At 41.2% G+C, this 21,111-nt stretch overlaps 2 protein-coding genes across 2 annotated transcripts in view; both read left to right on the forward strand.

The window, feature by feature from the left end:
• The window catches only part of LOC123026289 (cytosolic phospholipase A2 epsilon-like), a 29,842-nt gene extending 16,882 nt beyond the window's left edge, over window positions 1-12,960 (forward strand). The window contains exons 11-20 of the mRNA XM_044435725.1: window positions 575-711; window positions 1,367-1,589; window positions 2,384-2,498; window positions 2,635-2,772; window positions 5,075-5,182; window positions 6,256-6,447; window positions 8,960-9,126; window positions 10,288-10,474; window positions 11,859-12,066; window positions 12,825-12,960. Coding sequence (XP_044291660.1) covers window positions 575-711; window positions 1,367-1,589; window positions 2,384-2,498; window positions 2,635-2,772; window positions 5,075-5,182; window positions 6,256-6,447; window positions 8,960-9,126; window positions 10,288-10,474; window positions 11,859-12,066; window positions 12,825-12,960 — 1,611 coding nt within the window. The remainder of the gene's footprint in view (window positions 1-574; window positions 712-1,366; window positions 1,590-2,383; window positions 2,499-2,634; window positions 2,773-5,074; window positions 5,183-6,255; window positions 6,448-8,959; window positions 9,127-10,287; window positions 10,475-11,858; window positions 12,067-12,824) is intronic.
• Window positions 12,961-14,615: 1,655 nt separating this feature from the next.
• Window positions 14,616-21,111, forward strand: part of LOC123026290 (cytosolic phospholipase A2 epsilon-like) — a 35,707-nt gene continuing 29,211 nt past the window's right edge. The window contains exons 1-2 of the mRNA XM_044435726.1: window positions 14,616-14,763; window positions 17,206-17,334. Of these exons, the coding sequence (XP_044291661.1) occupies window positions 14,616-14,763; window positions 17,206-17,334 (277 nt within the window). The remainder of the gene's footprint in view (window positions 14,764-17,205; window positions 17,335-21,111) is intronic.

Genomic DNA, 21,111 nt, shown 5'->3' on the forward strand with positions numbered 1-21,111 from the left:
TTGACAGATTTTCCAAGTTTTAAAAGTAACTTTTGAAAATTTGTTGTTTGGTCCATGTGGATTTGAATCGCCCTGTTGAGCGTAGCAGGTTGTGCATGCAGGCTGCTTGTGTGTCAAATCCGATCCATGCGTACTTCGACTGTGCTGGTTGTGATGGCACTGCTCGGCTTAGATAAGTTGTGTGGTCATGCACTGAGTGCTTACTGCAGGCGGTGACTGTTATGTTTCGTTACACAACTGACGTGTGTGGGTGTGTGTACAGTGGTTGACTACATGCGAAAGGTAATTAATTTCATGAATTCTGACACCTTTCAGCTCTTCAGCCTTGGGCACATTCTCTATTGCAAAGTGTTTTTGGTTTTAATCACATATGCAGAAGGTATGGTATACCATTACCATGGCACTTTTGAATAAGCAACAACTGCACTTTAACATCATTCAATCTAAATGTGTCCAAAATTTTCCATCCTGCAACAGAAGCATCTATATTTGTTGTCTCCTAGTTTGTTTTTCACTTGATAGCAATGGCCATAATGGGCGATGCATGCATCTCTTGTGCCTGTGTGTTTTCCAGGTTCCAGTGGTGGCAGTTGTAACAACTGGAGGTGGGACAAGATCATTTACAACAACATATGGCTGTATGAGCGGTCTCCAAAGATTAAATCTCCTGGACTGCATAACTTACATATCTGGTTTGTCTGGCACTACATGGTAAGTGACATTCAATGTGAAATCTTTCTGAAATCTTGCATGAAGTGGTGGCATGCTGACAATTTCTGCCAATTTCACAATGCCTTTCTGCAAATTTATGGTGTGATCACACATGGAATATTGTATATACTTCTGCTCACCAATAAAAAAGGTAGAGCTAGAAGAGCAACGAAACCATCAGCAATGGTAAGAGATTCTGGATAGACAAACAGACATATTTTTCATACAATGCATGGTACATACCAGTGTGGTATAGTGCTTGGAGTGTTGCACAGGGACCCAAGAAATCCAGGTTCTAGTCCCCACTCAGCCATAAAGCTTACTGGGTAATTTGGGTCCAGTCACCCACTCTAAGCATAACCTGCCTCACAGGGTTCTTGTTGCTGTGAGGGTACAGCAGAGCTGTTGCAAACTGTATTGTGTCCCTTGCAAGAGGAAAAAAGGCAGGATATCGATGCAATATGATGCCAGTGATGGTAATGACACAACCCCATTGCAAATGTGTGTGAGGGAACACTATGAGGGCATCATACATGAGGACAAAACATGAGGGCATCATACATGGATCACTCTTGTGTCTGGATCAGCAATTTCAGCACTGGCTTCCATGTCGCCAGTTGCATGCTCACCCTTTCGTTTTATACTTTGTTTTTAGGGCCATGTCACAAATATATAGAGATGCTTATTGGTCACAGAAGGATCTGAGTGAGAAAATAAATGAGGCAAGGAAACAAGTGACCAAAAATAAGATGGAGATGCTTTCCATAAATCGTGTCAAATATTACCAACAACAGCTTAATCAACGGAAACAAGAAGGACACAAGACAACTTTTATAGATCTCTGGGGACTCATCCTAGAGTATTTGTTAAATGATGGGGTACAGTATCAAACCTTTCTTTTTGTCCTGAAGAGCTGCAGATGCATGCTTGATAAACATGTTGTCACTGGAAGGGAATTGCCTTTCATGTAAGGCCACCAGGAAACTCTATTGCAATCAATTAGATTAATTAAGCTCAAATATGAGTGATGCATCTCTATGTATACATCAGATGAGAATTCAGCAGTGAGTAGCCAGTACTAGAAACACCAGAAAAACAAAACAAGGTTCAAGTTTGTGCACCAAGTTCCCTGCTAATCATCAGTTGTGAACCTTACGTATCGCTCCACTCCTTATTTCCCACCGTTGAATTCCTGTCTGTCATGTCTGTGAATATGAAGGATTGTACCCACTTATCCTACACCATCTTTGACCTCCTTAAGATCAGCCATGGTGACTGGGATGCTGTCTGGTCCAACACATTTGAAGGTACTAGGTTGGAAAAGCTGATTTAAACTGCATTGAGATCCAGATAGGGAGTAAGCAGAAATGGTCCCTATAGTTATAGCCCAGGTATATCATGCAAATAGGCTTTAGTGACCTCTGGAAAGTACTGCTACAGAATGAAGGATAATACACAAATAAATCCATGTTTCATTTGTGTACATGTTTCAATAATCTCAAACTTATTCATGTGATCCCTTAGCATGAATATCAGAGCTGTAGCTCATTTCAGCTTCCTATTTATTCACTCATGTTCAAGTTTAAACACTGAGGTTATTTCCTAGCTTGTGTTATTTTATGAGCCTATTCCATGGCTTTGCATATAACATTTTTTTTTTGTTCAAAATTAGAAAAATAATCACAGACTGTCAGATGAGAGGGAAGCTTTGATGTATGGTCAGAACCCGTTGCCTGTCTATCTGGCTATCAACACCAGAGAAAAGTACAGCACTAATGACTTCAGAGGTAAGAGAAAATAATATAAAGCAGCTCATCTATCTGATATTTATCTTCAAAGAAATTAATTCTGGGTTGGGAACCTACAATATTTAAATGACAGAATCTCATGTCTTGGTCATCATAATTTACTTGTTCTCTATAGAATGGCTAGAATTTACTCCCTATGAGGTGGGATTCCTGAAATATGGAGCATTTATACATCCAGAGAACTTTGGAAGTGAATTCTTCATGGGCCACCTGATAAAGAAGCTTCCAGAAAGCCAGATATGCTACCTTCATGGTAATGTATTGAATTTTGGAGGGTATTGGTTCCCAGTGCAGCAACTGTGGGCTCCAGGGCACCCATGAAGTTCTTCCCTCCTTGCTACCTAAAAGAAGAAAAAGAATAACCTTGGGAGATGTTGGAGCAGTTGTCTTTCTTTTCCTTTCCAGCCTCTAGCTTTGCTCTTGCTCTCCCCTCTCTCTTTGCCTTGTTATTTCCCCCTCTTCTAGCCACTAAGCTCACTAACCCCACTCTGCTTCATTTACAACTAGCTAGGTCCCCACAGTTATGTAGCCACCTCTTCCATGGGAGCCTCTTGTAGTGGTGCCCACAGCAGTTTCTCAAGTTCTCAGAACCCAAGTTGAGATGCCTTAATTTACAGGGAAAGTCATAGCACTATGATAAGAACTTCATTAGCAGAAGTAGTTACTGTTCTATTTTTCTAGCATTCAGAAAAAAAGGACCACATCCTAACTACCCCTTGAACTATACTTACATTATATGAATATTTTTCTTGGTCTTGGAGCAGGTATTAATTCATCCTTCTGGTGTATGTAGTAAATGATTGCTTTTATTTCAGACACTTTAAGTGTCATGCTGCAGTCAAGCTATATACTGTGACCCCCAGCCACAGGATATTGTATTGGTGGCTGTCATGATCAGTGTTTCTCTGAAGTATCAGTCTCACCAGTGTTCCTTTGCTTAATGATCTTTATTGTTACATATTAGTCTCTGAGCACAAAGTGAAATGTTGAACCCCTTCTACCATTCATTTCCCAATACTCTCTTTATGAGCCCTTCTGAGACACAACTCTGGAGGGAGGTGCTGTGAAAATAGGCACCCTTCCCCTCATCCCAGTGTACCACTACTGGGCTTCCCTCCAGTGTTGATGGTGAGCGAATGGGTCTACCTCTTCAGCCAGTGGGAGTTCTCTATTGGAGAGACTTCCCACTTAAGTGTTTCAATTCCTCAACATTCCCATGGTCAGGTTGACTGGTCTCCCCACCTGCTCTTATACTAATTTCCCCACTGTTTCCCCCTGTTAGACCTTGAGCCACAGCTGGAGTCTGAGGCATTTCAAAAACAGTCTCATACTCAGAATTAGAATCTGAATTGTCAGCACAACCAGCACAGGAAGTCTTTCATGAGCACACCTAAAGTTTGACAGGACTTGTGCACACAACGGAGCCTGAAACAATTGCATGATCATGTTCCTTAAAGTTGTTTGCCAAATAAAATATTCAGCATCACACTGGATGGATGAATATGTCTTGATAAGCAATCCTGTGTGTTTTGCATGCTGCATGTCTTTTCTATAGATGGGTCTGTGTATTGGGCATGTTCAGTAAAATCTCTGCGTCTAAGGCCTTGCTTAGCATTAGTGCACTGCTACCCTATAATTACCTTCTTTATCTTAATTTTAGTTAATGCTTGCCGGCCCTAGAGAGATGGAGAAAAGACAAACACACAGCTCTGTTCTGCCTGAGATCCTACCTTATTGGGCCAGTTAACAAGCTTACATTTAGTATGCTCAGCTTAGTAAGCTTAATACATCCTACCATTCTGGCACATGGAGTGGGAATATTTGGGCTGCCCAGGATGGGAAACCTCCACTGTTATGTCTTGTGACAGGCTATCAAAGATGGAAAACTCCATGTGTTATAGAGTACAATTATGGAAAGCAGAGTATGGTATCTATTTCAGCTTGTTAATGAAGGAAACAAATAGTTTCACATTGCTTAGGTCACAGCATGTGTGGAACAGCCATCCCCTTTCTCATGGCTGACCTATATAAGCTGACCATTTTGCTTTGTGTATTGTTTGGACACCAACACTCACTGACCATCCATTCCAGTTATTTCTACTTCACACTGAGCATTATAAGTGACTTGCTGCTAAACCCTCTAGAATGCTAGCTAGTAATTTTCCTGTTGCGACAATAAAATCTCCTTGCAAGCCAACCTGGATCTAGCATCAAATCCTTTGCATCTCTCAAAACTGTAGCCCACAGGCAGCTTCATAAAGGGAGTGATGGCAAACTGTGCAGATCTTTGTATATCTGCTTCAACATTTTGTGATGTAGATTTCAGAAAACAGAAAGCTGTGTATGTGTGTGCACGTGTGTGGCAGCAGTTTACATTGTGATGCATATCCATTCAGGGACTGAGAACACAGATTAAGACATGTTGGAAGTAAATTTATTATATTCTTGCTATCATGGTGGAGAACTGGGCAAACTGAAAGCAAGTTTCTAAATAATTTGCTTCCAGGTCTATTTGTGCCTCATGAACTCCCTCTCTTTGTCCCCCGCTTCTACAGGTATGTGGAGCAGCATCTTTTCTCTGAATTTGCTGTATATCTGGAACAGTGTTAATAATTCAGAGGAATTTTGGCACAGATGGACACATGACAAGTTAATTGATCTTGGTGAGTGCATGCTTTGTTCATTTCTCTACTATTAATTGTTATTTATTTAAATAATTGAAGGTGTTCCGTGATTACCTGATTCTGTCACTGTTAACTGATAGGGCTTAAAACATTGTCACTGAGGGCCAATTTCTAAGGTGCCACAGCACCCTTTGTTGTCCAACTAGTATAACTCTTCCCAATCATTTTTAGTGCTCATAGTTCATAGTTTGGGCCACCACACGAAATTTGTAAATGGATTGACTAGTAGCGTGCCAAACCTAATGCACACTCCCATGAGCTTCACGCCAAGAGGTTTTGCCTGAACTTACAAGAAATAATATCTTTCCCTTTTGATTCATCTCAGGCAAGCATAGTACTTCCCACCTTAGCTGAAGGACAATTTGACAAAATCTTGAAGGAGCAATACAGTGTGGAATAAAGGAGAGCAAGTGTAGCATAGCTGTGTTGGATTGGGACTCAGGAGATCCAGGTTCTAGATGCATTTGGTTATGAAGCTCGCTAGGTGACTTTGGGCCAGTCACTGACTGTCAGCCTAACTTACATCACAGAGTTGTTGTGATAAAACATGAAGGAATAGGTTCAAGTATGCCACCTTCAGTTGCTTGGAAGACAAGGTGGGATATAAACATAACAAATGCACAAATAGGTGGACAGCTTTTAAAAGGCTGACACTGTTTCAGAACTGCTTAACAGCTGAATCTAGATTAAAACTGTAACATCTGAGGATGCTCACAGACTATATATAATATATTCATACATGCATGCATACCCATAATGAATTGTAGAATCTGTGAAGCTAAACTAGGAACTTGGCAGCAAATTTCATTGAAATCAGTTAAGCTTACTTCCAAGTTAAGGATGCTTAAGTGTGGCTTTTACAGTGATCTTATGGTAGGTGTACATGTACTTCTCAGTCTTATAAATGATTCAGCCCTTGTCTTGCTGGAAAAAACAAAACAAAACCTTGATTGTATAAATCCTTGCTTAGCCAGCACTGAACTATGCCCATATTAATGCCTGTTCAGATGCTGGGGGCCAATGCTTATGACACCTTTTGTGCCCTGTTGCAGATGAAGACCCTCATCTACCCACAAAGCCATATGAAATAAAGAGCCACATGTTTGTCCCAGCTGGAACACTTGCCAATAAATTTAGAGGGCTCTTGACAGATCGCCTTTCTGTTGCCCAGTATCACAACTTTCTGAAGGGGCTTCAGCTGCATGACTGTTACTTGGAGAATGAAAACTTTCAGAGATGGAAAGGTAAACATATCCACATGCTTGCTGAATGGTCCACAGTTCCATGTGAGAGTGCATGTGTGGCATATTCGAGGATCTTGGTCTGACGGCTTGGTACAGACATAGTTGGTACTCCTGGGACAAGAGACTTGGTATGGGGCAATTTCCCATCTTCGTTTAGCGTGTGAAAGTTGGACTGAAATGTAAATGCTCAAAGGAAGATCAGTTCTGGCTTGATGATCAGGCTTGTCCTCTAGATTTCAATCAGTTGTCAACAATCTTATGAATATCAGCCATTGATAATATTGTTTTTCATAAATATGTTGAATCCCTTTTTGAAGCTATCATTTTGCATATATGCCCTAGGTACCTAATGTGGAAATGGAGAGGATAAACTTGTCTATTAATACATAGACACTTGTTATTATATAAAGTAAATAATAAATTGAGCTTTTCAAAGATAGCTACCATAAATACTCCTATTCCCCTTTGGGGTGTCTAAGCTTCCAAAACAGGAAGAGAACAGAAATAGAGGAAATCATATCCCCACCATGTTCAGACTTTGGGGCGACACTACTCTGCAGAGGAGGCTGGTGACAAATGCATTATCCATTGCAGCTTTTATTCTGAGCTTTATAGAGCTGTCCATGGTACTGCATGGTGTCAATCCTATTTTGGGGTAGTGGTGGTGGTTCAGTATCATTCATAGCTCCAATGGAGCACCAATCTAAGTTGCACTGGGTGGGGATTGCCAGTGATACAGGAGCTACCAACCTCCCCTGCTACTCTGCTGCCACTGGGACCCCGGCATTCAGTAAGCCACGTGGCATTTGCAAAATGAAATGCTTTCAAAGCTTCAATCTTATATACACTCTGTGGAAGAAAATCCCATTGAAGACAACGGGCCTTAGTTCTGAGTAGCCATGCAGACAATTGGGCTACTGGCACATTTCTAATAATTTGCATGTGTAGGGAGGCAAGTTCATGGAATTAGGAGAGGATAGTGAAGTGATGACACCAAACTTTTTAGGATGGTAAAACCAACAAGACGTGGTGAGGAACTCCAAAGGGATCTCTCCAAGCTGGAAGAATGGACACGAAAACAGCAAATGCAGTTCAATATAGGCAAGTGTGGAGTAATGCATGTTGGAGCAAAAAATCACAAATTCAGGTATACACGGATGGGATCTGAACTAGCAGTGATTGAACAAGAAAGGGCTCCTGGGATTGTGCTGGACAGCTTGATGAAAGTTTCAGCGCAGTGCTCAGCTGCTGTGACAGAGACAAACTCCATGATAGGCATATTTAGGAATGGAACAGAAAATAGAACTGCCAAAATCTTCCCTCTCTTATACAAATCTTTGCTGTGACTGCATGTAGAATATTGTGTTCAGTTCTGGTTGCCTTACCTGAAAAAGGACATTATTGAGTAGGGGAAAAGTACAGAGAAGTGCAACAAAAATGATCAGGTGGCTGGAGCAGCTCCCCTATGAGGAACAGCTACAATAATTGGGACTGTTCAGCTTAGAAAAAAAGGAGATTAAGGGGAGACATATTAGAGGTGTTTAAAATAATGTGTGGTGTGGAGAAGAGACGTTTTTCTCCCTCTTCTTATATATAACACTCCAACATGGAGTTTTCCCATAAAGCTTGATTGGTGGGAGGTTTAGGACAGAGAAAAGGAAGTACTTCTCCGCACAGCATGTAGTTAAACTGTGGAATTCACTGCCACAGGAAGAGGTGATGGCTGCCAATCTGAATGGCTTTAAAAAGGGATTGGACAGATTCATGAGGGAGGGGGCTATCAGAGGCTACTAGACTTGCTGGCTACGTGCTGCCTCCTTTACCAGATGTGGCATGCCTGCAAACACCAATTTCTGAGGAGCTTGGGTAGGAGGCCTTGTACCCATCCTGCTTGAAGGATCCTGTGGATAGCTGGTTTGCCAATGTGTGCATAGAGTGCTGGACTAGATGGACCTTTGGTTTGATCCAGCATAGCTTTTCTCATGCCCCTATGCTTACAAATTACTCCAGATATTGTTCAATTCAACTTGCATCAGCTCCAGCCAGCATGACCAAGACCCAGGAATGCTGGAAGTTGTAGCCCAAAACATCTGGAAGACACCAGTTTGAGGAAGACTGTCTGAGCCTTTGTACACCACTATCGAATACTAAGTCTATGAAGGTGCATGGCATCTTAATATTAAGTATATTTACTTTGAACTAACACACACTGATTTCCCTGGAGCAGGTTTCCAATTGAGTGTGCTTAAGATCAAAGTCTACAGTATAATCCAGACCAGAAAGCTATTTCTTACACACCCAGATTTCTGATTTGAATGTAACTTTAAAGTGAACCCCACACTCTGATATGTCAGATATTTGTAGCTCACCTGAATTCAATGCAGTTTACTCCAGTGTGACACAGGATTGTAAGCTGGGGTGAACACTGACTAAACATTTTTAATGTATGAAGTTTCCAAAAAATGAGGGAGGAATGTAGTTTTCTGATAATGAAAAATTATTTTATTTTCAGGCACTGTGTTGGATTGTTGTCCCAACCAACTAACGGAACATGAAGACTACTTGGGACTGATAGATGCTGGATTTTTCATCAACACAAGTTGCCCACCACTTCTGAGGAAAGAGAGGAAAGTCGATGTCATTCTGCATTTCAGTTACAGTTCAGGCCCACAGGGCATGGTAATAGGTTTGAACTACTGTTTCTTATTTTTCTCCGGTAATAGAGATTTGTATGTATGAATGGGTAAATCTGTCAAGCTGAATTGCATACAGATTCTTATTTTCCCACTGCTGTGCTCATTGCATTTCAGTTCTCCATCTAACTGTATGGTTTTTATCTCCTGCACAGGAATTCATACATATTTTTTCTGCACATGTTCTACATGAATTCATTTTTATACAAATGTGTGCTGTGTGCATTTTTCAAAAGTAAACATTTACCATGTGCATTTTTCAAATCACTGCATGTTTTCAAATGCATATTTATTTGTTTTGCCAAAGGCATCCCAAACTTAAAAATGTAGCTATTGCTATTTCTGTATGTAGATCTGTATTTGAATTCAAGAAGTGCAAACTGGTTAATTTACCACCAAGATTGCAAAGCCAACAAATTTATCACCTATCCATACTAGTATAAAATATTCTGGAAGCTGTATACAATACATTCCTGGGGGTGGAGAGTGATGGGGAAACTAGCAAGTACTATTGACATTATGCAAGTGTTGGTTTCCACTAGTGCCATGTATTTATGCTAGTGGACAGACATTACTGATTCCTTGCCTGTGAGGGTTTGACTTGGGCATCCCAGTGAGACTTTTGACTATGCCCTTTGAATAACACAGTCTCAGGCCATAAACTTCAGAAAAGGGCTTGCATTATAATATGGATGGCTACTGCTTGACAAACACAGTTCAAAGCACCATGGACACAAGAGCCAGGGACCAACATGAAGGATTCCATCCTTTGAATGAAATGGGTGAAAATAAGATCATGGAATCTCATAATGTCACTGAGACATACATTTAAGCCCACTCATAATCTGTAAGCCATGAATTCCCAAGTTCAAGCAATATTAATATATATATATGACTGCATACAAAATTATTGCTCTTATTAACTATTAATTCTAATATTTGTTTTGCTACGTTGTATAATTATTCTGTTCAGAAATACATTCAAAGCCTTACATGTAATTTCTTTTGATCCTGAAGTTTCTAGTTCTAATAGTTTTTCTAGAACTAACTGCTATTTTAAAGCAATGTAACATTAATTGCTGGACTTCCACATGGTTCATGCTCAGTTCTCATGGAACCTCTGATTTTTACTTCCATGTGATTGTAGGCTCTAGAACAAGCTAGCAACTACTACACAAACCATGGTATTCCATTCCCAAAAGTTGTCCTTTTGGAAGAGGACAAGAAACAGATGAAGGAATGCTACTTCTTTGATCAGTCGAGGGCCCCTGGTTGTCCAATCCTGTTGTTCTTCCCATTAGTGAACGATACCTTCCGATATTATAAAGCACCTGGTAAGTCACTGGTATTAGCCAAGCAGCTGGCTACAGCTTACCTTGAGACTACAGTTTCATTTTTCATTTCACCCATTCGCATTTGTTAAGTCCTGCATGCTGTCTGGTTTAGCAAGCCCCTGGATTTATGAAGGTTGATTTTCTAGATGGTATATTTATACCTACAAACTGCAAACTATATTTACTAACAGGTAGCAAGCTATATTTACTTCTCAGTGTTTACTGTAGATCAGGGGTCTCAAACTCAACTTACCTGGGGGCCGCTGAAAGTAGAGTCTGGGTGAGGCTGGGCCACATCAAGTATTCCACCACCGCAGTGGTGGTGGGCCGCTCATCCGGAGGCCGGCCCGGGCGCCGCCAGTGCTTTGAAGGCCGCAGGGCCCCTCCCCCGTGCCCCGCCCGTCCCGGCAATTGGCCCGCGGGCCGCAAGTTTGAGACCCCTGCTCTAGATCAAGGATAGGAAAGTATGAAGATTCCAATTTGGTTTGCCAACCAATTAATGGTGGCTTGTTTTCAGGGTAGCTAACCATTGCATGCAAATCAGCCCTCCTTGTGGGGCACATTGCCTTTCCCAGCACTCTGTAATTCTAGGAAATGAGGAAAGTCAATCCTATGCATTTTCTTGTCCAGCAGGATTTTTGCAATGGAGTGGCGGATTCAACCTCACCACTAACAAAATTGAATGGCTTTGTGCTGATTAGTTCCAATGCAGTATATGCCATTTGTTATACATTTCAAAAATAAAGAAAAGGAAATCTCTCTGGCAACAAGCATGGATGGCAACTTCTGAACCTTGACTAGAGGACAGAACATTTTGGAGGATATTCATTCATAAGATCTAAAGCCATTAACTGGGCCCAGACAATACAATAACCCACACACAAAGGTTGAGTGTGGCTTGTTGCTGAAATATGCATTACTGTGCTGTCTGAACACAGCACATATAACAAAGCATGGTGAACAACCTACAGTTCATCTCCAACAATAAACCATTGGTTCTCTTCATGAATAAATCATAACTAACAAGCCATAGCTTGTTATGGCTGGGTTCAGGCAACATCTTTTAACAACCACCCATGGTTCAATGACAGTAATCATGTTGTCTAAACTCACCCACTGTTTCTTGCATTCATCTTTCAGTAAACATAAAATATTGTATAAACAGGTACAAAATTCAACATTAGAATGTTAAAAACAGCACACACAAATTATTGAACAAACTACTCTCTCAGAGCAGCTTTCTTCAACCTGGTATCCTCTGGTTCTGCAGGACTACAAGTCTTAGCATACCCCAGCCAACAATTGGGGGTGACTGAAGTATCAAAATTTCAATTAAATTCACTTTGTAATAAGCCAACAACAACCTGCTGTGCCTGTATTCTAGGTGTGAAACGCTGCCATGATGAGATGGCTGCAGGAAATGTCGACGTTTCTTCCTGTCGGACCCCATATTCCACTTTCTGCCTTACTTACAGTGAAGAGAATTTTGACAAACTATTGAACCTGAGTGAATACAATGTCTTAAATAACCAGCACTTGATTCTGCAAGCACTGCATACAGCTGTGGCACGGAAAAGGCAACAGTGCTGGAAGTAATCTGCATCCATCCATATACCAGAAGGGATCAACCAGGACTTGGTTTCTAATTCCCAGAACACCTGGGGCCAGCAGAGGATACTATAAAGATGATTTGCAATGTATAGTTAATTTACAAGTCTTGGTGGCATCAATTTCACTTTTCCTCTAGTGACTGTTTCATAAGACACCATTTCAGATTTACTGGGTGGAATGGAGAATTTGAGGGAGGGTAGCAAGATTCATCATAAGATGCAAAGGCCCACTCTTGAATATATTTAATACTGAATATCAAGAAAGCATTTTAAAAGCCCATAGCTTGCCTACTTTTTATAAAAACTATAAAAGCCTTATTAACAGCAATAACAATGTCATGTGGATCAAATGAACAGGCACACACATACACACCCATGTGCATACTTAAAGCAATGGGATGGCGCATAGATTTACTTGGATTGTTTTCTAATAATAGAGATACATTATATAGAACAAGTATTTGGCCAGATATAGGCCAGACATCTTGAGGGATACAAAAATAGTGGTCAAGGATACAGCTGGTCTCTTCCTATTCCCCAACTTCTTCCCAGCAATTCTAAACCAGACTCTGACTATATTATTTTATTATGCGAAAGTAGGCCAGCCTGGACTGGCTTTGTTATACCAAGAGCCAAATTGTGAGCCATCAAGTTAAAAAACCTGCTAAGGGTTGATTGAGGTGCCCTTCCTAGAAGTTGATTCCAAGCTGAATTCCCCTTATCCCTTCTTCACCAAACAGAGTTAGCACCACCTTCAGAGAGGTTCATGCTGTTGCAGGTGTGGCTGTAGGAAAGCTGGATGTTACTGAACTGGTCAGCTACCTTGATCTGGCGAAAGACAACTGGCGTGAACAAGATACACCTCTTTCCTTCTGACTCTCCCTGTTCTACAGAGTCTCCCTCATTTGTTCATATTCTCACCGGCAAGTTGGCTTATCCCAAAGCTCACTGACCTTTAATATATTATTTTGATAAAGCAACCTTATTCTGTCTTTTCACTGTGACATTCCTACAATAAGTTGTTTCCAGTACCTGTTATGATGACTCACCTTAGCATTATTTGAAAGTAGCAAAACTTCTGTGATGGTCTCCCAGACACAAATCCAGTGAAAACAGTCATGTTTCTGTCCCCACAAATATGCAAATCAGAGATTAGACTTTGTTGGTTTGTGTGATAGTAAGGCATTTCACAGTTATAAGAGGCCAAGGCATTTTGGAGGACATTCCTTCAGAGCCACCATAGGTTGAAGACACATAACAACAGCAACAGGCACTCTACTGGCCCACTTTTTCTTGCTGACATGCAGCTCCCAGGAAGTTTCCCATGTGGGAATAAAGCCCTCAGGACCCTCCTGTTATGCATTTAAGCACAATCCAGTCAAGGGGCAAGCAGATTGTCTCCCAGCAGAGGATTTTCACAGGGCTCAGGGGAGTGGTTTTTTTCCTGCCTGCTCCCCTCATTTTCATGTTGACAGGAAGCAAGAGAAACCACTGTAGAGAATGGGAAGTCTGTGCATGCCTTGCACCTCAGTCCAATCTTTCCTTCACTGCATAGTATACAGATAGAGGGCTGGGTGGATATCTAAAAGGCATGCACAGGCATCCTATTCTCTGCAGCATCCCCTAGTTCTGTTTGCTAATGCTGAGGAGGGATAGGTAGAATATGGAAAGTCAGTGTACAGAACTTGGGAGCTAACTACAGGCTGATTCCAAACAATTCTGATATATCAATTTTACTCATTATTAGCTTTGCTCCAGCAGCAGCCCATTGCCCTGGGGGTCCACTCCCACTTTGGCACTTGACAGTACACTGTGACTTTCTTTAGGTCCTGTAGCACCAGAGAAGGTGACAAGAGTCTTAGGCCATAGCACTGGGGAAAGTGCAAAACCCAGCATCTCCTGACCAAACACTGCCTGGGCTGAGAACCTGAGGAAGTTCTGGGACTATGCCATGATGGCTACTGTACTATCCCTTCATGCCACCCTTAGATTCACATAACGAGTGGCCCCACAGCTCAAGGAAGTACAGGCAAGCTCCATTGGCTTGGAGAAATGGAGAAATGGCCACCTGAGGAATAAGGACTCCTCATGAGTAGACCATTCTCAGGTGATGGTGATGGACTGCAAGTGGGCTCTGGGAGTGGTTTTGGAGGCTCAGGCTGTGCTGGAACAAAAGAAGCACACAGTTCTGGAACACAGTTTGGGTAACAGCTCACACACGCCCTTCTTGTCTTCCCACTAGTAGCCTTTTTCTTCTCTGGCCCTCCCTGAACTTGGACCATGGGCAATCAACTGACCTCGACTTTGTAACTGAGCCTTGGAGCTCTGACCTTGTGCCACTGCAAGCAGGAAATAAAGGCTAAATGACACTTAGAAAGCTGCACTGTGCTGATTTATACTTCTCTGGTCTCTGAGGCAAGATCAGAAGGTGGAAAGTGAGGCAGCAAGTACTCCCAAGGCACCGATGGAAAGTACTGCTGGGCATGCTCCTCAGCAGAAATGACACACAGCATTGGATACATATCAGAGATATGACTTTCATTGTCCTGGTTCCTGTAGGAAATGGTGTTCCAGCAAGGCCTAAGAGCATCCACCAACACAGCCTTTCTGTGGCCCAAGATAAATATCTGGGCCTTGGGGAAGGGGAAAGTAGTCACAGCAGCAGCTTCCAGGTTCAAGGTGAGCATAGCCCCACCTGACACAGTCTTCGCGCATGCCAGTGCTCACCCCAGTTCTCCCTGCAAACATTCAAATTAAGGCTGAGGCAAAATGTTTCAGAAAATAATTTTCTGATGTATGTTTGAAATGTTTCTCTTTTGAGCACCTTCTGAATTTTACCTCTCTCACTGCAAAAACCATAGAGAATTTGGAGGTGCCTTTTTTGCTCAGCTTCAGTGTGAATAGGCCTGATCTCCTATATACTGACAGTGCCTTGCTTGGGTGCTTGCAGCATGGTTATCCTCAGATCCAAGCAGCACAGTTCAAAAAGGAAAGATTTTGAAAAGAACATACAAAGATGATGAAGAGGAAACGCCTACACAGGCTAGCTTAGGAAACACATGGTTGTTTCATTTTAACTTGTGATTACCAAGTGTGGATGTTGTCAGTGTCAGCTGAAAAAAGGAGAAAAAGAACTTATTGGAAGACCTGCCAACACAGCCTATGATATGTTGCCTTTGCCTTCAGGCACTAACTCAAAAACAGCTCCCATAAAGCATTTACAAACCCCACATCCCTACTCCACATCTGAAGCAAAGCTTAAGTACATGAAAAGAGGATATTACACTGATTCCTTTTGACTGCACACCTTTCCCTGTGCTGCTACAACCCAATCTCACATGTTCATTTTACCCCTGCCCTGGTGTAAATTCTGGCTGAAAGCTCCCTGGGACAAGAACATGGAGTTTTGCTTGTTTTATCCCACAAAGGGCAAAATATAATAAGAATGGGAATTGGTGGGGACTACCAAATCCCAGAAGCATGGCAGAACCATAAGTGCATGAGCCTGTGAAGGGAACATGACACACAAGTCTACAGTGACCCAAAGTCAGTGAGGAGGTGCACTGCATTAACTCTTTATCTTCCAAGGAAAGGACAAGAACAACATGAATTTTTGGCTGAAAAATGGAAGAAAATCTTATTATTAAATAATAATTCAACAAAAACACAGAGCTGTCTTGGGAAGTAACAGAAACTCCTTTCTTGAAGGCATGCAGAGTTCCTTAAAACAGAATATCTTTTCTTAGAAATTGAGGTTCTTGGAAAAGATCTCCTGGATCTTTTTAATATTCAAAACATATGTACAAAATGTACAAAACTAGTATATTATGTTAAATTTCTACAACACAAGTAAATAAAGAGGGGAAAACATTATTTTGGCAGTGACGTTCTTCAACTGAAGAATCTTTGGGAATCCTTAAAATATTGTGGAGAAATGAAACAACACTTGACACTAGAAGCAACTCTGCCCCTTGAACTATTTTTCGAAAATGCAAGCAGATAGTAATGCATTCTCATTATTTCCAAGTTCTCTTCAGAAACAAACAAACAAGATATACATACAGAATATACAGGGCATCAAAATAAATGAGTATGAGGAAATTGATTATAGGTCATTTCTTTAGAAGTGTGAAGTATCTTACTTTAATAGTAGTGGTGACTGCAGAATGTACCTGCCAACAGATATGTTGTAATGCCACTAGTGCAGCATGAACATGAAAGAATCATGTCCTCACATTTAGGATTGCATCTGGCTTTTGCAGGGAGTATTTTGTAAGAATGTGCATACCAAGAAATAAATCCAGAAATCAGTGTTTTATGTGGGACACTTGCTGTGGTATAATAAACAAGAGTAGATGTACTCAAGGCATGTGCAAGCAAGAATTCCCAACTTACATTTCCTCCAGTGCCATTCTGCTACCCGACCTTGATATAAACCAAGCTCAGTGCAAAGGAAGCTATTAGAGAGGTTTCCCTTGGAAAATAGAACTCTTGTGCAAATGTGAAGAACAAAGGGGAGCACAAACTTGCACAAAGAGATACGAAGAGATAATGAGATTGGGGGAAAATAAAAGAAATAATTTTGAAGAACATATTGTTAGCAACATCAAGGACAACATTAAAGAATTCTTTAAATATATTAGCAAGATAAGGAATTTGTGCATAAACTTGATAAATTTTTCTTATTCTAATCTGATTATTCTAACATGAATGTTTAAAAAGTGATCCAAGGGAGATCCAGGAAATTACAGGCTGGCTAGCTTAACATCTGTTGCAGGTAAGTTTGGTGAAGGCTTTATTAAAGATAAATGTGGAGGACAAGCCATGCTGAAAAGTAATTCATGTCTGTCTAACATTTTAGATTTCTTTGAGTGGCAATAAACATGCACTGATTATTTGGACTACTTTTTAATCTTTAATATAGCCTCTCACCAAAGATTCCTGAGCAAACTTAGCAGTTGTGGAATAAAGATATCCTTATGGATCAGTAACTGCTAAAGATGAGAAAGCAGAGAATAAATTCTCTGAGAGGTAAATTCTCTCAAGTGAAAGATGTAAACAATTGGGTTCCACAGGGATCTGCAATAAAACCAATGCTTTTTGATGTGCTTATACATAAAGTGGACTTAGGAGTTAGCAGTACTGTGAACAGGTTTGCTGATGAGACCAAATTACTGAGTGCAGCTGAAGCAAGGGACTTCATAGAACTTCAAGAGTATCTCTCCAAATTGGGAGAACAGGCATCAAAATGTAAGGACAAAAAAATCCCATCTTCAAGAAACAGAGAAACAGAGCGAGTCAGAAGGGGCCTTCTGGGCCATCTAGTCAGACCTCCAGCACCAGCCGGCTCTGCTCACAACATGCCCACCATGTGCATGTCCAGCCTATCCGTGAACACCTGCACCGATGGGGCCTCAACGACCTCTTGTGGAAGCCCATTCCACACCCTCGGGGTCCTAACTGTCAGGAAATGCTTCCTGGCATCTAAATGGAACCACGGTTCCCCGAGCTTTGCTCCATTGGAGCGTGTCCTGCCTTCCTCTGCAGGGTAGAACAGCTCTCTACCCATCTCCATGTGACATTCCCTCACATACCCGTATGTCACCAACAGATCCTCTCTGAGTCTCCTCTTCTCCAGGTTGAAGAGACCCAGTTCCCTCAGTCTCGTCTCATACCCCATCCCCTGCAAACCGGCCACCAACCTTGTGACCCTACACGGCACTGACTCTAACCTGGCTATATCCTTTCTGTAATGAGGGGCCCAGAACTGAGTGGGTGCACCAGAGTCGTATAGAGTGGTAGTAATACCTCTCTTGATCTAGAAGCCACACTTCTGGCTATGCAACCAAGGGTGGTGTTCGCCCTCTTGACCACCGCATCACACTGCTGACTTATGTTTAGCCTGCAGTCAACCAGTACCCCGAGGTCCCTTTCACAAGTGTTGCTCTCCAGCCACTTGTCACCTAACTTGTACTTATGACACCTATTCCTATGCCCCAAGTGCCTTGCACTTATCCACATTGAACGCCATCCTGTTGTCTCCTGCCCGCTTCCATAGTCTGTCCAGATCCTTTTTGGATCTGGAGTACCTGCTCCTCAGTTGTGGCCACTGCTCCAGTTTTAGTGTTGTCTTCAAATTTGATCAGCAGACTGTTCACCCCTTCTTCCATGTCATTGATGAAAAGATTAAACAGGATCAGCCCCAGGACAGAGCCCTGGGGGACCCCGCTTGTCACTGGCTGCCATCCTGATGATTCCCTACTAATGGTTACCCTCTGCTTTCGGTCAGTCAACCATGCCCTAATCCACCGGACAGTGCTTTGGTGTATCCCAAAACGCCTCAGTTTCTCCACCAGGATATCATGGGGCACTTTGTCAAAGGCCTAAAAAAGCTAGCAGCAGTGGGATTCAAACATCAGAAAAAAATGATGAGACGTGAACTAGCACTTGCTGCTCAAGATAGACATCTTGAGGTTCTATGGACAACCCAGTGTGCAGTTGCTGTGATAAAGGCAAATGCCATGTTAGATATAATTAGAAAAATAACTGAAAACACAATGCCAGTATCATACTGAGTTGATGCAAATCTATGGTGACCACACATGGAATAAATGTGCAATTCTGCTCACTGCACATGAGAAAGGCTGAACCAACTGCCTGTGAGAAAGTGCTACGATATCTGGGACTGTTTAGCTGAAAGAGGAGAAGAAGGTGAGACAGGAGAGAGATGTACAAAAGTATGTATGTATGGCTAAAGCGAATAGGGCAACATGTTTCTCCCTTGTTATAATACTGGAATCCAGGAACATCCCATTAAGCTTTTTGATGAAACATTAGGACAGATTAGGACAGATAAAATACTCTTCATACAGTACAAAATCAAACTATGGAAATGGCTTTTGTAAGATGCAGTGATGGCCACCAATCTGGGTGTTTTCAAAGGAGGACTGGAGGTGGCTATCGATGACTACTAGTCCTAGTGGCTATATACTACCTCCAGTAACAGGACAGTATGCCTATGTACATCCACTGCAGAGAACATGGGCAGGAGGGACCTATCCCTCGTGTGGGTTTCATGCAAGCAACTAGAAAGCTACTGTTACTTCTAGATGGACACTTGGTAGTTTGGTATGGCTGTTCTTATGTCAGACTGGGTGGTATAGTCAACCCCAGTTCTTGGTAAAAAAAACATTAATAGCTTAGCTACTGGTTTTGCCTGGAAGATTACTATCTGTAGCTTTTTTCTTTTGTTGTGAACCACCCATAGAGCTTTGGATACAGTATAGGAAAGAAATTAATAATAGTAATAATACCTGGTAGTATTATTAATGCTTAAGCACTTAATTCTATTCTTCTCCAGCACTTGATGTTTTATCCACAGACTCCACCTGCTGGAAAGACATAAGAATACCCTAGGGAAGCAGATGATGAAAAAAATGAATGGCCCCTACTCCTAGTTGCATACTTGCTTGCAGCTATACAGATTTGTTAAGTGGCTTTAGAATGTGTAAGTGGCTTTACAGTATTTTTAAACCATGGCTTGGATCCAAGCTAAGTCATGCCCAGAGGGAACTGTCCGTTCCAGCTTTGATGCAGACAACTGAGATTTTTGCTTACTTCTCTGGTTAAAACCTAGACAGATGCTGATTGGAAAATGAAACAGGAAATTTAGACCTGCCCAGATTTCATTACACTCTTGGGAATATTTAATCCTAGAGATAATGAATGAAATGATTACTCTAAATTTGTGTAATCCGATTAATGAGATCTTACCAGATACGGATAGACAAGCATATTTAAAGCTGAGTTTATGGGTAGAGCAAATAAGCTTAACAGGAATGTAATACCTCAGATTGTTTCTGTTTTACATGATATTCCTCTATTTATACTTCACAACTATTTCCAAACATTCAGTGCTTTGTTATGTAAATTCCTGCGGTCCCACTCCACCATGAATACCCTTGAAAAGGATGCAACTTTTGAAAGAAAAGGATGGATTTGGCTTCCCCAATTTCTCATTATATCATCAGGCCTATCTGTTGACTTGCACTAAATTTTGGTCTTCTCTTGATCCTATTAGACTTTTGTCCCAGTCGGTTTTGAAATCTTCATGTATGTAACCCCAAACATTGGATTTTTGCTATATTAAAACAGATAGGGTATCTCCTACAGGTATGGGAATAAGAGAGGTACAGTATGGCACACATATCAATCAGAGTTTCATTTATTTTTACAACCCATATTTAATGACTGGCAAGAAAACATTTGTTTGGAAGGCTTGAGCAGATTGGCTTGTAGGTCCAGATAATAACTTTCTACCATAATTGAGTACTAAAAATGATTTTCCAGCTATGGCCAAATGGCAATACATGCAGTTGAAACATTAGTTAGAATATAAATTCAGCCCTGATGTTTTTACAGTTCCAGAGACTGAACAGCTACACTGGCCCACAATCCATGTTATAGATATCTATTGTTAGCGAAGATATATACAGGGTCTTAAGCAAGAATGGAATAAAGAGTGCTCCATTTTGACCAATCAATGGAAGAGGGGTTTTTTTGGCATCTCTCTCAGAAGAAGTAATGGATATTAATTCAGTGGTTAAAATCAGATTAAAGTAAGTGAACTGATTTTTCAAGTATATTGGATGTTACAACATCTCTTCAATAATGATTTATTCAAATCAGCCAATTGTAGGAGGTGTAACACAGCTAGTACATCTATAATTCATATGTTTTGGCAATGCCTCATGGCTGCTTCTGTTTGGGTAATAATATTGACACACTTTGTGATAGAAAGTTCTTTAATATTTATGACTAGTCATGCCTTTCTAAACTATCTATCAATTTCTTGGAACTTTATGCAAGGTCAATGTAAACAGATTGTTGATGCCATTTTGACAGCAAAAATACTACTAGAACATTGGAAGGACAAGTAGCCACCTTCACAAACACAATGGGTTGAGGATAAAGCTTTCAACTTTTGAATGGGTGTGTTTTAGGCATAATTTATGGATGGACAAATAC

The sequence above is a fragment of the Varanus komodoensis genome, unplaced genomic scaffold (assembly GCF_004798865.1).
Source record: "Varanus komodoensis strain SLA01 unplaced genomic scaffold, ASM479886v1 scaffold3, whole genome shotgun sequence".
NCBI lineage: Eukaryota > Metazoa > Chordata > Lepidosauria > Squamata > Varanidae > Varanus > Varanus komodoensis.